Source organism: Heptranchias perlo, chromosome 5 (genome assembly GCF_035084215.1).
Source record: "Heptranchias perlo isolate sHepPer1 chromosome 5, sHepPer1.hap1, whole genome shotgun sequence".
NCBI classification, from domain to species: domain Eukaryota; kingdom Metazoa; phylum Chordata; class Chondrichthyes; order Hexanchiformes; family Hexanchidae; genus Heptranchias; species Heptranchias perlo.
Window position 1 is genome coordinate 9,085,005 of NC_090329.1, and position 16,643 is coordinate 9,101,647.

At 42.1% G+C, this 16,643-nt stretch overlaps 1 protein-coding gene across 1 annotated transcript in view; it reads right to left on the reverse strand.

Moving 5' to 3' along the window:
* The window catches only part of LOC137321575 (CUB and sushi domain-containing protein 1-like), a 2,214,006-nt gene that overhangs the window by 477,863 nt on the left and 1,719,500 nt on the right, over window positions 1–16,643 (reverse strand). The window contains exons 22-23 of the mRNA XM_067984007.1: window positions 12,362–12,531; window positions 601–757 (exon numbers count right to left, since the gene is read on the reverse strand). Coding sequence (XP_067840108.1) covers window positions 601–757; window positions 12,362–12,531 — 327 coding nt within the window. The remainder of the gene's footprint in view (window positions 1–600; window positions 758–12,361; window positions 12,532–16,643) is intronic.

Genomic DNA, 16,643 nt, shown 5'->3' on the forward strand with positions numbered 1-16,643 from the left:
TCATCAAAAAATTAATAGGTTTATCACCTAGTCAAGGCAGGCATAACCGAACCATGCCATCGAGTGAGAACTGAATCTTTGGGGCCGCAGAAATTGGCCCAGTTTCATTTATTTCTTTGTTTGCAAGCAACAAAACTGGTTTTAGTAAACGGGTCAACAAAAGACACCAGTGGTATATGTGAACATCAATTCATTTGCTTAAAGCACTATTACTACTATAAAAAGCAAGGACTTTCCTAAAGGTTGCTGAAAAAATTCAAATGACCAGTGAATACAACAATGGGGTTTTGAAAGGAATCTTACATAAATATACAAAATGCCATTATCGCCAATCTATTTATATTTTGCTAGAGGAAGGAATGCAACTTTAATGCTTAACAAGAATGCGGCAGTGGGAGGGAAGATTTCCTCTGTGCATTAGCTGTAGAAAAATCAGTAATGGTTTCACAGTTTTGTTACACCTGGGCCACAGAATAAATCGTCCCCTCATGGTGTACAATGCAACAACACATCAGAAATCATATGTACTGAATATTCAGCACCAAGCTCCTAACAGAACAAAAGAAAGCAAATCTTGCTTTATAAAGTGCATTCACTTACTGGTATATGTGAGCTCGAATCCCTGGTCCGTATCTGTTCCATTTGTATTAAACTCTAACCACATATGGTTTGATGTACTGTTTAAGACAACACCCAGCAGTTCAGATTTGGTAAAAACCCCAAGGCGACGAAAGGAGTTGTCTTTTCCATCATACACCTAAAACACAGAGAACACAGAGGTTTTGGAAAGCACTGTAATAATCTCCTAATGACTTTAAACATATCAATATGATCTAACTCTTGGTTCATTCTGGTCAAACTCCAAATCTTCATTACATGTGAAGAAAATGGAAATATGAAAACAATTGGGGGTAATTTTAACTTTTGGCGATAGTGTAAAACGGGTGATATCAGATCGGCCGCCCGTTCTGCATCTCTCCCGATTTCCCTTTCCATTGAAATTACCTCCAAGGAGTGAGAAAATCTTATCAGCGCAAAGGCTATGGAGTTGAAATTAGGTCTGTTAATAGCACGTGTACTATGATACACTGATAACAGAGCTTTATACCATGACACCAATTTTATATTCAGTACTGCCGCTTGAGTTTTTGGCAAATTATGGATTAATTTTATTTCTGGCTGAGTGGCATTTTCCAACAAAGCAGCAGGGAAGAATGAGTACCCCTGAACCACATTAGACAGCTCGAGGGAGCCATTCCTCTCAGGTTCCATGGGCACAATTTTAATATGCCGGCGGGAAGAGTCCGGGGGGGGCGTGGGGAGGGTGATTTGCGGGCACCAAACCCGGAAGGGAAGTAGGCAGGTTGCGATCACAACCCTAATGAGGCCAAACAAAGCCTCTTCTGGGTTTTGCGCCTGATTGACAGGAGCTGCGCATCCCGCAAGGGGGTGGGGGGGGGGGGGGGAAACGAAACAGAGAGACCTCATCGGCCGTTAGGATAGAGATGGTGGGAGAACAAAGATTAGAGGGCAGACATCGGATATCAGAATCGGAGGGCGGACATCGGATATCGGGATCAGGGTGGGGGGGAGGTCCAGGCAACATTGTTTTTCAGGTATGTTTATTTAATTTGTTTATAATGGGAAATATAATTTTATTTAGTTTATTTATCACTGATCCGGCCCTCCCTCTCCCCGTCCAGTTTCACCAGGCGTGAATGGGAAGCCGTGGGAAAGTCGCCCAGGTAATGTTAAAATCTTTTTAACTATCCAATACACGAAAAATAAACTACCTTAAGTACCTCAATGAGGTACATTTGCTCCTTTAATTATCGGCCCGCCAGATATAAGTGAGGGCGGGACATCCTGGTGAACGCTGTGCCCACGCACACAGATTTGCCCGAGTCTCATTCAAAAATGTGCAGGTTCCAGCCGGGATGTCTGCCCGCTCCCAAAAACAGTGATTTTGATTGCCTCCCTGCCCCCACAAACCCACCTGTTTTTTCCCTTTTAAAATCGTGCCCCGGGTGTTGATAAGTCCCAAATTTCCTTGTGGAAACTTGCTATATTTCCTGACCGTTAAAAATAAAATGAAGTCTACAGTCCAATAACTAAGCTATAAAGTGATCTGCTAGTTACCAATCATGTGAACCTCTGGCAAAATCTTTTAGAAAATCACTTTAAAGCCTATTTGAATATAACTGTAAAGGCCCCAGCCCCTTAAAAGAAGCACCACATAGTCATAACATTCCACCCCCTCCTCGGCTAATGCTCACATATGCATACCTTCTACCCTCCTTTCTTGCAGATCCACCACAGCAACAGATGGCACAGGAGGAGGAGTCCTAAAATCTTACAGCACAGAAGGAGGCCTTTCGGCCCAACGTGCCTGTGCTGACTCATTGAAAGGGCAGTCCAATTAGTTCCACTCCCCTGCTTTTTCTCCATAACCCTGCAAACTTTCTCCCTTCAAGTATTTATCCAATTCCCTTTTGAAAGTTACCATTGAATCTGCTTCCACCGCCCTTCCAGGCAGAGCATTCCAGATCGTAACAACTTGCTGCGTAAAAAAAATCTCCTCATTACCCCTTTGGTTCTTTTGCCAATTACCTTAAATCTGTGTCCTCTGGTTACCGACCCTCCTGCCAGTGGAAACAGTTTCTCCTTATTTACTATGTCAATACCCTTCATAATTTTGAACACCTCTATTAAAACTCCTCTTAACCTTCTCTGCTCTAAGGAGAACAATCCCAGCTTCTCCAGTCTCTTCACATAACTGAAGTCCCTCAACCCTGGTACCATTCTAGTAAACCTCTTCTGCACCCTCTCTAAGACCTTGACTTCCTTCCTAAAGTGTGGTGTCCAGAATTGGAAACAATACTCCAGTTGAGGCCTAATAGGTGATTTATAAAGGTTTAGCATAACTTCCTTGCTTGTGTTGGAAGATGATGATGATGATGATGATGGTGAAGAGGATAATAAAGCCAGCAGTTGCAGTTGTATGATACTGCCGTCTCTCAGGACAGCAGCATATGCCATGGCTCCAGCCTTCCCCACCGTGCACCACACCAGTCGAACACGGGAGGTGAGCAGGCTGCCAGGAACACCCTAAAAAGATGCAGCCAACAGAAGCTCTGTGCTAGGAACAAGCTGCCATGAGACTAGGGCCACCTTAGTTCCATAACCCTTCTGTACTCCATGAGGAGCTCACAATCTCCCATGATACAGACACTCAGGTGGCATAAGGATAGAAAGGCATACATAGGCACCAAGGGTGAGCATGGTGTTAGGAAATATTAAGGGGATTGTTTGTTTGCAACTTGCAATTATTATATTAAAGTAGACTGTGCTCTGACACGGTGCTTTGTTATTCATGGATGTTACAGTCCTACAGGACAGGTGCACTTATTTGGTGCTGACTTATTCATTCAGGTGATAATTACTGGCACGGTAATATTAGGTAAAAGAGGACTAATATACTGTCATGTGATAGGATGTGTAGTGGATTGAGGGAATGTCTCTTTACTTGCAAGTAGTGAGTGGGGGGGTGCGGGATGAGGGGAAGAAGGTTAGGCTGTGGTGTCAAAGGTAAATTGGGTTACACAGAGAAGATTGTGACAGGATCTGTCCTCTGATGTCTACTGCAGCAGTCAGAGATGACTCCTCTGAGTGCAGTTCATCCTGATGGTCTGATCCATGCCAGGGCTTCTCCTCAACCATGTCAAACTGCAGCCCTTCCTGAATGACTAAGTTTTGAAGGGCACAGGATGCTATCACCATTCTGGACACCCAATCTGCAGCATACTGCAGATCCCCCCTGAACTTTCCAGACACCAAAAGTGTGTTTTCAATACTCTGACTGTCCTCTCAATCACCAGCTTGGTAGCTACATGTACGTCATTGTAGCATTCCTCTGCTGTTGTTTGGGCCACCCTGATAGGGTTATGGGAGCAGGAGCTATGCCTTGTCCCTCATGGATCTGCCAAAGTGGAAGTGGATTTCACTCCTAAATGGGCTAGCTCCATTTTTATGATTATACTCCTTTGTTCTGAATTCCCCTACCAGACTAAATCATTTCTTTGTATCTATCCTATCAAATCCATTTGTCATTTCAAGCACCTCGAATAGACCAGCCCTCAAACTCAATGGAATACAAACCAAGTTTGTGCTACCTGTGCTCATAATTTAACTCTCTAAGCCCTAGGATCACTCTGGTGAATCTGCACTGTATCCCCTACATGGCCAGTATATCTTCCCTGAGGTTTCGTGCGCAAAACTGAACGCAGTACTCAAGATTATGATTGACCAAGGCTTTGTACAACTGAAGAATCACTTCATCTCTTTTGCATTCCAACCACCTTGAGATAAAGGTTAACATTCTATTAACCTTTCTGATTAATTTTAGTGATCTGAGCACATCCCTTTGCTCCTCCACAGTTCCTAGTATCTCACCATTAAGAAAATCTTTTGATTTGTGTTTCTCGGATCCAAAGTGGATGACCTCACACTTCCCCACATTGAACTCCATCTGCCAGAGTTTTGCCCACTTACTTCGTCTGCCTATGTCCCTTTGTAACTTCCTGCACCCATCTACACAACCTATTGTGCCTCCTAACTTGATGCACATGCAAACTTGGACATACAACTCTCTTTTCCTGAACCTAAGTCATTAATATACATGGTGAAAAGGTGTGGCCCTGGTACAGATTCCTGGGAATTATCACTTGTCATATCCCGCCGATCAGAGAATGTTGCCTTTATCCCTACTGTCTCTTATCTCTCAACCAATTACTGATCCATGTCACAACGTTCCCTCCAATTCCTTGTGCATAATGGCATAGAGTGGTAGATCCATAGGAAAAGCCATACCTGCTCCTGGGATGCCTTGACTGCAGATGGGGATCTGAAAATCTTTGGGTGGGCTGACACAGTGACAGGGAGTCAGAATCAAGCGCAGTTCTTCGTCGAGCAAAATGCTAAAAAATAAGGTTCCAAAAGCATTCCCAAGCTGCAGGAATTACTGTGTAAAGTTTCCCAACTCTTCAGGCTCACAAATTCCTCACTTGCGCCTTAATCAGGTGATCCTGGCAGCTGCTGCACCTCATATATCTCAGTCTGAGTTACACAGAGTGCAATAGCAATGTAACACCAGGAAACTTGCAGCTGCTACTCTATTGGATCTCACTGTAACATATCAAATGGGACTTAGTCGGGAGGGCTCAAAAAGCACAGGGAAATTCAGGGGAGGAGGGGGAGTTTTAAAAGGCGCAAAAGTGGCAGAAATGACTTCCACATGAATTTCCGAACTAAAAAGAATTCCTGCACCCTTTGTACTCTGCTCTGGAAATGGCAAGGAAATTCAACCCCCATGGTTTTTATACTTCAGCAAAGGTCTGTCTTGCATTTGTAGCGAGCTATGTAGCGAGGACAACAGTCTGACAGTGACACTGTTACCGCACTGATAGTCCTTCAGACTGAGGCCATCCTTCAGAGACTCATTCAGATCACACACCAAGGCACTGTTTACTGAAAAGAATGTAACAGTTCCCTGCTGCTTTATCTCCTGCATTTCTTTAATTATCTCACCATCGTAATAGCAGGTATGTGGCTGCAACCACAATAATGAACATTGCTTCTTCAATTTTACTTTTAATTTAAAAACAAACCGTCTCCAGGGGTTAAATCAAAGTCTGATGGTGAGCCCTATAAAAGTAATATTCATGAACTATATAAATGATTGTGGACTGTTATTTAGCTTAACTGTACTTTTTTTAAGCTCCTCACTTGTTTTCTTGTGTTTTAACAGTGGACAAAACATATATTTTTTTTTACTGACAATCCAAATCGTAGTCTTCAGCCCCTACCAGAAACTTCATATCCTCGATACTCCATGCAACCCCCACCCCCCCTAACCACCCTCTCAGGATGAACCCAACTGTTCACGACCTCGACAACCTATATGACTTTAAACAAATCTTCTGGCGCCGTACATTTCCAATTCAAAGGTCTACTTCTATCTCCATCGTCCTCCACCCCTGGCTCCGCCGATTCGCCACTGGAAACCTCATCCATGTTTTTGTCACCTCCAGACCTAAATATTCCAATGCTCTCCGAGCTGGCTTCCGATACTCCAACCATTGTAAAGCACAGTTCATCCGAAATTCTGCTTCTCAAACCCAATTCCACACCAGGTCTCATTCGCCCATCACTTCTGTCCTCGCTGACCTACATTGCCTCAAATTTAAAATTCTTAACCTCGTTGTTCATGGCCTCGCGCCCGCCATCTTTGTAATCATCTTCAGCGCAACAACCAACCCCCCGTCCCCCCCAGCCGAAATCTCTTCTCCTCTGACTCCAATCTCTTGTGCAGCCCCCACTCCCTTTGTCTCACCATTGGCAGCTGTGCCTCCAGCCACCTTGGCCCCAAGTTCTGTAGTTTCCTCCATAAACCCTTCTGCCTCTCCACCTACCTCGTCTCCTTTAAGGCCCTGATTAAAACACAAGCTTTTAGACAGCCCTCCTAATGTCTCCTTCTTTGGCTGAGCATCCATTTTGTGATAAGATATTTTATCCTTGACAAATTTAAAAGATAATAGCTCAGGGAGAACAGAGCTTTGATCACACACAAAAATAAAATGAAATAGCTTTACTGTACCAAAGAAAAGGTGCAATAAAATTCAATAGTTTCAAGTATTATTCACTCACTTCCAGAAAAACCTTCTTTGCCCACTCCAGATCCACACCTGGCTAGTAACCAGGAGTGAAAACCCTGGTTAATTGTTTCTCCTCACTGGCCCAGGGTAGCTGAAGCCCAATTGCAGTGTTTCTACTGTCACCTTGGTTGAAATCAACTAAGAGGACAGATGACAGATTGGACCTGTGATCTTCCTGTGCTACTAGACTCACGACTGCACTGCAGTTTGCATTTACCCGCCGAGTAATTGAGAGAGCTCTAAGTTTCGAACATACTGCCTGGTACATCCTAAAAATGAGTGTCACTATCAGTGTGCACATTTGACAGAATTTACGGTGATGTTGAACAGAAAATCCTCACATAAAAACACATTCAAACAAATGTTAGAAACTATCAAACAGCACTACTTCATTTTGTTTTAAAAATTGTAGGCAGCAAAGTGGAGTTACCAATCTCAGCTGTGGGGCACATAGCAGACAGGCGGAGATCAGTGTTGACAGGTTGTGCAATGAGATGCCATTTTATGTAAGCCTTTGCCACATAAAATTTTAGGTGGTTAATCAAGAAGCTAGATAATTGGGACATGGATAATGAAGGTATCACTGCATCAGGGATTGCGGATACATTCTGAGGAAACATCACTACCAACACAACAAAGATGTGACTTCTGAGAGACATCGCTGCGCAGGTCTAAAAGAAGTCTGCACAAAGCCTAGTCAATTGCACCTTATAGTTCGTGTATGACGCTATAGCATAAGGTGTAAAACCATTATCAGGTTTTTATCTGATTCAGCTCTGACCCTTGATGATTCATTTAATTGCTGATTTATGACTTGCATATTGATGCATGGCATCTATCATTAACAATGACACATATTACTTTTTATTTCCAGGCTCAATAAATAAGGGAAGTTAAAAGGCCTATTTAATCAGCAGTGTCGGCAGGTGCCCTTTTTGATAGGTGAGGCACAGTTATCAAGTGAGGCACAGTTAACCAAGCCAGCATGTTACCATGGCAAATGTGCCCTTCCTGTGCAATTCTACCACCATCCTAATAAGCTGTATGAGGCTCGGGGCTGTTTAAAGTACAGTGATCAATAAATTCAAACGACAAACTTTCGCATGGGACATCCGCGGTAAGTTGGGAAAAGAAAGTCAGGGCCAGCAGGGTTTAAATTAAACTTAATGTAGGGATCTTTCTGCAGGATGTTAAACCCTCAAGTTGCCTCAGCAGGCGGTAAATTGAGAACAACAGCTGACCTCTATCTGGTGCCTCTGGTAATCAACAGTTGGCCACCAAAAAGCAGGACAAAAGGTCTTTGTGAGACAACGATCTGCAGTGAGACTGATATAGAGTAGACACATTCCTATGAGGGGGAAAGGAAGGGCATCCGAAGCTGGAGCTCCCTGGATGACTAAAGATATAGAGATTAGAATGAAACAGAAAACGGAGGCATGTGATGAATGTAAGGTTCATAATACAGTAGAGAACCAAGCTGAATGCAGAAAGTACAGAGAAGATCGAATAAAGAGAATAAGAGGGGCAAAGAGAGAGTATGAGAATAGATTAGGGGCTAACATAAAAGGGAACCCAAAAGTCTTTTATAAGCATATTTATAGTAAAAGGGTAATCAAAAGAAGGGTGGGACCAATTAGGGACAAAAAAGATCTCCTTGTGGAGGCAGAGAGCGTAGCTGAGGTACTAAATCAATACTTCGCATCGGTCTTCACTGGAGAAGAGGATGCTGCCACTGTAGCAGTAAAGGAGGAGGTAGTAGCGATATTGGATAGGATAAAATTGGGGGAAAGGGATCAACCCGGCAATTACACACCAGTCAACCTAACATCGGTGGTGGGGAAGCTTTTAGAGACAGTAATCCGGGACAAAATTAATTGGCACTTGGAAAAATATGAGCTAATAAATGAAAGTCAGCAGAGCAGAAAAGGTTAAGAGGAGATTTGATTGAAGTGTTCAAAATCATGAAGGGTTTAGATAAAGTAAATAAAGAGAAACTGTTCCCAATGGCGGAAGGGTCGAGAACCAGAGGACACAGATAGAGTCATAGAGTCATACAGCACGGATAGAGGCCCTTCGGCTCATCGTGTCCACGCCGGCCATCAGCCCTGTCTACTCTAATCCCATATTCCAGCATTTGGTCCATAGCCTTGTATGCTATGGCATTTCAAGTGCTCATCCAAATGCTTCTTGAATGTTGTGAGGGTTCCTGCCTCCACAACCCTTTCAGGCAGTGAGTTCCAGACTCCAACCACCCTCTGGGTGAAAAAGTTCTTTCTCAAATCCCCTCTAAACCTCCCGCCTTTTACCTTGAATCTATGTCCCCTTGTTATAGAACCCTCAACGAAGGGAAAAAGCTCCTTAGTATCCATCCTATCTGTGCCCCTCATAATTTTGTACACAAGATTTAAGGTGATTGGTAAAAGAACCAAATGCGACATGAGGAAAAACTTTTTTAAGCAGCGAGTGGTTATGATCTGGAATGCGCTGCCTGAAAGGGTGGTGGAAGCAGATTCAATCATGGCTTTCAAAAAGGAATTGGATAAATACTTGAAGGGAAAAAAATTTGCAGGGCTACGAGGAAAGAGCGGAGGAATGGGGCTAACTGGATTGCTCTTACAAATTGCAGGCACAGGCTCAATGGGCTGAATGGCCTCCTTCTGTCATGATTCTATGACTCGATGATAAAGTGGAGGCACTTAAAAGATTGGCAGTACTCAAACTAGAAAAGTCACCCAGTCCAAATGGGATGCATCCTAAATTTCTGAGGGAAGTAAGGGTGGAAACTGCGCAGGCTCGGGTCTCAATGGTCCAATCCTCTTTAGATATGGGAGTGGCGCCAGAGGACTGGAGGATTGCAAATGTTTCACCCCTGTTCAAAAATGGTGAGAGGGATAAACCCAGCAATTCAGCCTAACATCGGTGGTGGGGAATCTTTTCGAGACTATAATCTGGGACAAAAGTAATTGGCACTTGGAGAAATATGGGCTAATAAATGAAAGTCAGCATGGATTTGTTAAAGGAAAATCATGATTGACTAACTTGATTGAATTCTTTGATGAAATATTGGAGAGGGTTGATCAGGGTAGTGCAGTTGATGTTGTGTGGAAGGACTTTCAAAAGGAATTTGATAAAGTATCATATAATAGCCTTGTTAGCAAAATTAAAGCCCGTGGGATTAAAGGGACAGTAACAGCTGCAATAAATTGGATAGCCAGGTGGTATAAGATAGAATATTAGAGCCTAGTCTTCATTTTCTTCCAAGCCTTTATTCACAGAGATCCACACGACCCACTGTGCACCCCCGAGATCAGCTCTCATTTTAATGGATACAAGAGAGTCACCAATTGATACCCACCACCTGAATACAATTAACACTAATTGATATAAATCACATGGATACAATTAACAGCAGCATGGATACAAAATTGGCTAATGGACAGGAAGCAGAGAGTAGTGGTAAACAGTTGTTTTTCAGACTGGTGGGAAGTATACAGTGGTGTTCCCCAAGGGTCAGTATTAGGATCACTGCTCTTTTTGATACATATTAATGACCCGGACTGGGGTATAGAGGGCATAATTTCAAAGTTTGCAGATGACATGAAACTCGCAAACGTAGTAAACAATGTGGAGGATAGTAACAGACTTCAGGAGGAAATAGACAGACTGGTGAAATGGGCAGACACATGGCAGATGAAACTTATCACAGAGAAGTGTGAAGTGATGTATTTTGGTCAGAAGAATGAGGAGAGGCAATATGGTACAATAAATGGTACAATTTTAAAGGGAGTGCCGGACAGAGAGACCTAGTGGTGTACGTAAACAAATCTTTGCAAGACAAGTTGAGAAGGCTGTTAAAAAAGCATATGGGATCCTGGGCTTTATTAATAGAGGCATAGAGTACAAAAGCAAGGAAGTTATGCTGAACCTTTATAAAACACTGGTTAGGCCGCAGCTGGAATATTGTGTTCAATTCTGGGCACCACACTTTAGAAAAGACGTCAAGACCTTAGAGAAGGTGCAGAAGAGATTTACTAGAATGGTACCAGACATGAGGGGCGTCAGTTACTTGGAGAGACTGGAGAAGCTAAGATTATTCTCCTTAGAACAGAGAAGGTTGAGAGGAGATTTGATAGAGGTGTTCAATATCATGAATGGTTTTGATAGAGTAAATAAGGAGAAACAGTTTCCAGTGGCAGAAGGGTCGGTAAACAGAGGACACAGATTTAAGGTGATTGGCAAAAGAACCAGAGCCAACATGAGGGAATATTCTTTTACGCAGCGAGTTGTTATGATCTGGAATGCACTGTCTGAAAGGGCGGTGGAAGCAGATTCAATCGTAACTTTCAAAATGGAATTGGATAAATACTTGAAGGGAAAAAATTTACAGGACTATGGGGAAAGAGCAGGAAAATGGATCTAATTGGACAGCTCTTTCAAAGAGATGGCACGATGGGCCGAATGGCCTCCTCCTATGCTGTACCCACTGTGATCAGTCCAGTTTTCAAAGTAACAAAAGGCAGGAAGCGTGTAACTATCGTGGGGTTGGTTAATCAGACAAAGTAATGAAAAGGAATGCAATAGATTCATTGCCATTAAGTGACTAAAACAAGAATTTGACCAACACCTCTCAGTATTAGAATACTGGTAAGATGTTAGTTTTATCATGTTGAAATTGTCTTCACCTGAGAGCAAAGGTCCAGCACTGCAACTATAGTGACAGAAATAATATTTTTTCAGAACAATAACTGAAGGTTTAGATACAGATGAGAAGCAGTGGATTGAATGCGCAGAGATAAACCATATCAATGAAAACTCTATTTCTGGGCAGTTTGACATACAGTAAGTTGATTCAATTAGTCACTGTTATACAGATAAGTCAAATTAATTCTTTGTTCCAAAACAATTCTTTCACAATACAGAAGCCAACACAAACTGCACCAAAAAAAGTCACTTTGTTCACACATGATGTCCATGACGACTGGCCCTTTGGATAACCATTAGGGAGCTCATTACACCCATGGATCCATACCCTGACATAAATTGCCCACTTCAGGAAAGGATAAGTAAAAAGAAAAAGAACATGGAGAAAAAATGAAATCTGGGGCATCCTGGGGATGTGAAAGATGCTAATTAAATGCAAGTTTTTTTCTTTTTATGCAAGACTGGACGATAAGTATCTGACCAAGGAATAAGGATGTGAGGGGCACTGTGCAAACCTTGATTTGAGATTTCCCCTCTCTAATATAGGGACATTGGGCCCAATTATGGGCCCCAGCTCTCACCTTGGCCAAGATCAGCTAACTCAGGATAGAGCAGAAATTAAACTTGAAACCTTCCTGGTTCCAGTTCATTTATCACATTTTTTTTGGCAGAACTTTGATTGATCACATTTCAAATGGAAATAAGACCCATTTAAAATTCAATCATCTAAAATGAGTGTGAAAGCCAATGAAGCATTGTCTGAACCAAGTTCTTCAATCAATATCTGGTTCAAATTGGTTCAAGTCGCTGTACGATCCGCTCTTAAAATGTTACTTTTAACATTTATACGGTATTGAAATTCTGTAATATGAGTGAAACTATTGATTGTTTTTTTTTTAGGAAAAAATAAACAGAAAGAAAGCTATGTGTGCTGAGGTCACTGTTACCTTGACAATATCACCCTCTTGAAGCTTAAACATCCTGGCTCTAAGGCGGATTCCTTTTCCTGGCTGAGTCTCAATTCTGTAGATGCATTCATGATTGTTCTCATAGTTGGCTGGGTAATTTGGTGACAGCAGCGTGCCTTCCGTCGCTGTTACAGAGGCTCCGCATTCAGCTAAGTCACAAATAGAAAGTGCAAGCAATTAAAACATCTTTTAGAATGACTACAGGAAAAAACCATTTAAGACACAAATAACAGCTCAATTGTTTAATACTGCTTAAAATTACTGCCTTTCTAAATATATCCCACACTGTTCCCATGTAGGGTCACACACACACACACACACACACACAGTGCACAAATTGAGCACCAATTATGTGACGCAAACCTCAGCAAAAACCGAAGGCTTTAACTGAAAATTGTGAATTGCTGTCAATCGTATGCAACATTAACCATAATTTTTAAAAATCACTAAACTGAATCATTTATTCAGCTTATTAGCCGCAAGATAAGCTGTGGGTAATGATGTAGCAAAGGAGACAATTTCCGAAAACAGTGCTAGAATCCTAATAATAATGTGTGAACTTTTAAATAACTATTAAGCAGAGTTTGAGAGATTCATTATCAGTGTGTAGGATTGTACCACAGCAACTGCATTTCATGCAATGCTGTCCAATTAAGTGTCGGCAAAAGCAAAAATGCCATCTCACTGTATTTAATTTGGAGATTCCAAGTTTGTCAGCAAAGGCCATCAGTCTAAATTTTCTTTGAGTTATGGAACCATAGAGAAATTGCAAAGCATCTGAATCTGTGACATATGGACTAGCATTCCTCTGGGCTGCAGCCATTGCATGCATGGTAGGCGTGGGTGCATTCACTTTAGGAATGGTGTTAAGTTGAGTATGTAAAACATTGAGTGAGCTTTTGAAAATGTTTATATATGTGTTGCAGTTATGGAAAGTGTACACAATGTAGTTGATTTGCAAAAGCACATGGACGCCCCCCCACCCCCCGCCCCCCCATCATACTGACAGCACTGTCAGCAATTTTCCTCAAACTTACTCCAAAGCTCCATTTGGATTTTAAATTTTTCATAGTTGGGTGGCTATTCCAGTCTAAATTATGCAATAAAATTTTCACACAACTCTCCTGGTCCCTGGCAAACACATTAGCTACAGCCAAGAATGAGGGTGTGCAGTCAGCACCCTGGCCTTTGCCAATGCTAGCAGGTGGTGTGCGTACAGAATGGAGACAAATTTCCTTCCAATTTTCTCTTCCTATTTTCCCTCCCGCAATCTATGGAACAGAGCCATAATTCTGCTTGATGGTTTCCCACAGCAAAATTGGACGATCAAAGCCACCACACTGTGGCATTAGCTCGCTACACCATCTCACTGTCAGTAATTACAGCATATATTGATGAAGTATTGAACTCCCAGTCAGGGAACCAGAATTCAAATCCCAGTCTCGACTGTCAAACTCAATTTGGGCACAGTGGGTGTTCCACTCACTCTCAGTTGAGCAACAAGAAAAAGGAATGAAATCTCAAGGAAAGGCATGTCTTAGCACTATTGGTGGACTATTGAGAGACACTGACTTTGAAGGTGACCTCTGTTCAGATCATCCCTCATTGTTGATGCAGCAGAAACTGTACACATATTAGCAGTGGGAGATAATAGTGTGGGGGAGGAAGAGAAGATGAGTTAAAAACATTAAATAATGACTTCCAAATTTATACATGTGGCCAACGCCATTTTGGGAGTACGAGCATCATCTAGTATTAAAACATATATGTTAAGTTCTACTGGTGGTGATGTTGACATCCTCCAATAGGTGACTGTTGCTACCTTTTGCAAAGACCATTAGATAGGAAAACTTTGTTAACAATAGAGCCATACAATAGTTATTATTGGAAAAAAATGCCTCGAATAATTGGGAGATATGTAGGAGCACAGTGCTCGAGTCCTAGGCAGTATCCTAGGAAAAGATATTTACATCATGGTAGAAATTAAAAATAAACAGCATTTTGTAGAACTCCCTCAATGGCCCAGTGAGTAAATGCATCACATAGTGTGGTACTGCGCCATATAGGAAGATCTTAGATATTCCAGGTATGATTCCTTATCTGTGACAAGTTAGCCTGTCTCAGGTAAAGCAATAGTGAGATGGTAGAACTGGATTCAGCCTCCCGAGGTCACTGAGAGGGGAAAAACAATCAGCCATGATTCCATGATCACTAACCAATGATTCCCCCACTGCTGGAAAGTGCACGTATGTCAATTCCAGGTGAGCAGAGAATCAGGCTTGGCTGTGATACCACACTCCCTTCTTCTCACCCTCCAACCTGGTTAAATCATTCCCCCAAACTGGTTAAATCATCTGCATACACTCATTGCCTAGGTTTACATACAAGAATGGCCATTTGGGAAAAATACTGGAGAACTGCTACTGACCAGAGAACCAACACAAGTCAGTGGCTTCAGCATAATCGTGTAAGCTACATTGAGATTTTACTGCCATATGTAAGATTAGCAGGTTCAATGTGTGTTCAGTTCCGCAAATGCATGTTTGGATTAATCTCAACTAAATCCATATTCACTCACAACCCTAATGTGTGGTACAAATTGAAGTGGCTAAATGTAAACCGATTCCCAGGATTCACTTCCAAGTCCATTCTGCACTCTGAAGAAATTACTCCACACAGAAACTGAATTATGTATAAAAAGGACAAATCTAATCCTATCTTTCTAGGTTTACTTACACAAGTGGAAATATCAGGGCAGACTTTCCTCTGCCTCGTGCCTGGGAAAAAGAGTTTAATAAGGGATAGAAATGCAAAGCGCAAATGCAAGCCTAAGAGGCCTCTGCTGCCTCGCTCGCATTTTCTGATTGATTTTTAGGCACAAGACCCAGCCAGAAGGCAGGACTACATCTGGAGTTTCTCCGTGCCATTTATATAGTCCAGATTAGGAAAAATGTGAACAGCTGCCTCCTCACGGGCACAAGTGTGCTGTACATGTTGGACACTCACTGAAATGCCCTAATAGAACAATCCACCCTCTGGAATCCTACATGGTACTAGTTACTTTGATCTTTACTTACTTGAACTGTTTAGGTGCATCACAAGAGCAGTTGATTATTCATTAAAGGAAATTATTCTAACCTTGTCTGAATCATGGGTGAGGCTACATTTGGAATGTGTGCAACTTTGGGCTCCGATCACTGAAAAGGACATTGATGAGTTGAATTGCGGAGGGTTCAGAATAGAGCAACAAGGATGATTCAAGCACTTAGAGCTCTACATTATGAGTGATCTCCCAGAACTAAAACTTGTTTCCACTGGGGAAAAGAATATTGAGTGGTGACCATGATCGAGATCTTTAAAAATGCTGGAAGATATAGGCCATGAGTTTTCGAATGTGAGCGCAGAACAGGAGGACACAGGTTTAAATTGAAGAAATCTCAGTAAAACCACTTGGTGGTATATTGATTATCTCCTTCAAAAAGACAGATCAATTTCAGGTTGGAAGTAGAATTGATGGTTTTAAGGCCAGATCTGGACTTAGATGATCAAATGCTTCATGGGATGTGGTGGTTCCTGCAGTGATGGGGCTGAGGGGAGCAGCCCAAAGTTGAATAGTGGAAACGTAGGAATGGATGAATATTCTGGTGTTTTACTTGATTACTTTCGTGGATCAGGGGGTATTTATGCAGAAACTTCCTTCAGGAGACTAAGTAGGTAGGTCTGTATCCATGATAGCGTAGATGGTACAGAGTCTGTGGAAGGAGCAGGCTTCATAGGCAGCATCGAAAACAATCATCTGCTCTCATTCCACGCTTTATGTTCACAGATATTTAGATTATGAGCTGCAACATTTAGCCTGTGACCTAACACACATTAGAATAGATTTTTGCAGACATATTTCCATTGTAGAAGTGGATTATAGGAAGGCATGCTGAACTCACAGCTATCTTTTCCTCACCCATGCAATGGAGGAAATCCTGTGCTAAACAAAAACATTACCCCGGCAAGCACATTGCTACCAATAAACAGAAGGCTGAAATGAACTAATCACAAAAAATCCTGCAGAACAAGAAGATACCTTTTTTATTGCTGCTTTGAGCAGAACTCGTATCTTCTTCGACATCGCTGTTTGCTGCAACCCTTTAATCTGCGGAGAGTCCACCTGATTTATATTTCAGTGGTTGGACCTGTTCTAGTATCACTGTTTATAACCCGTTGCACAACAAAAAAATTCAGATCATTGGATGAGTATCCAACATAC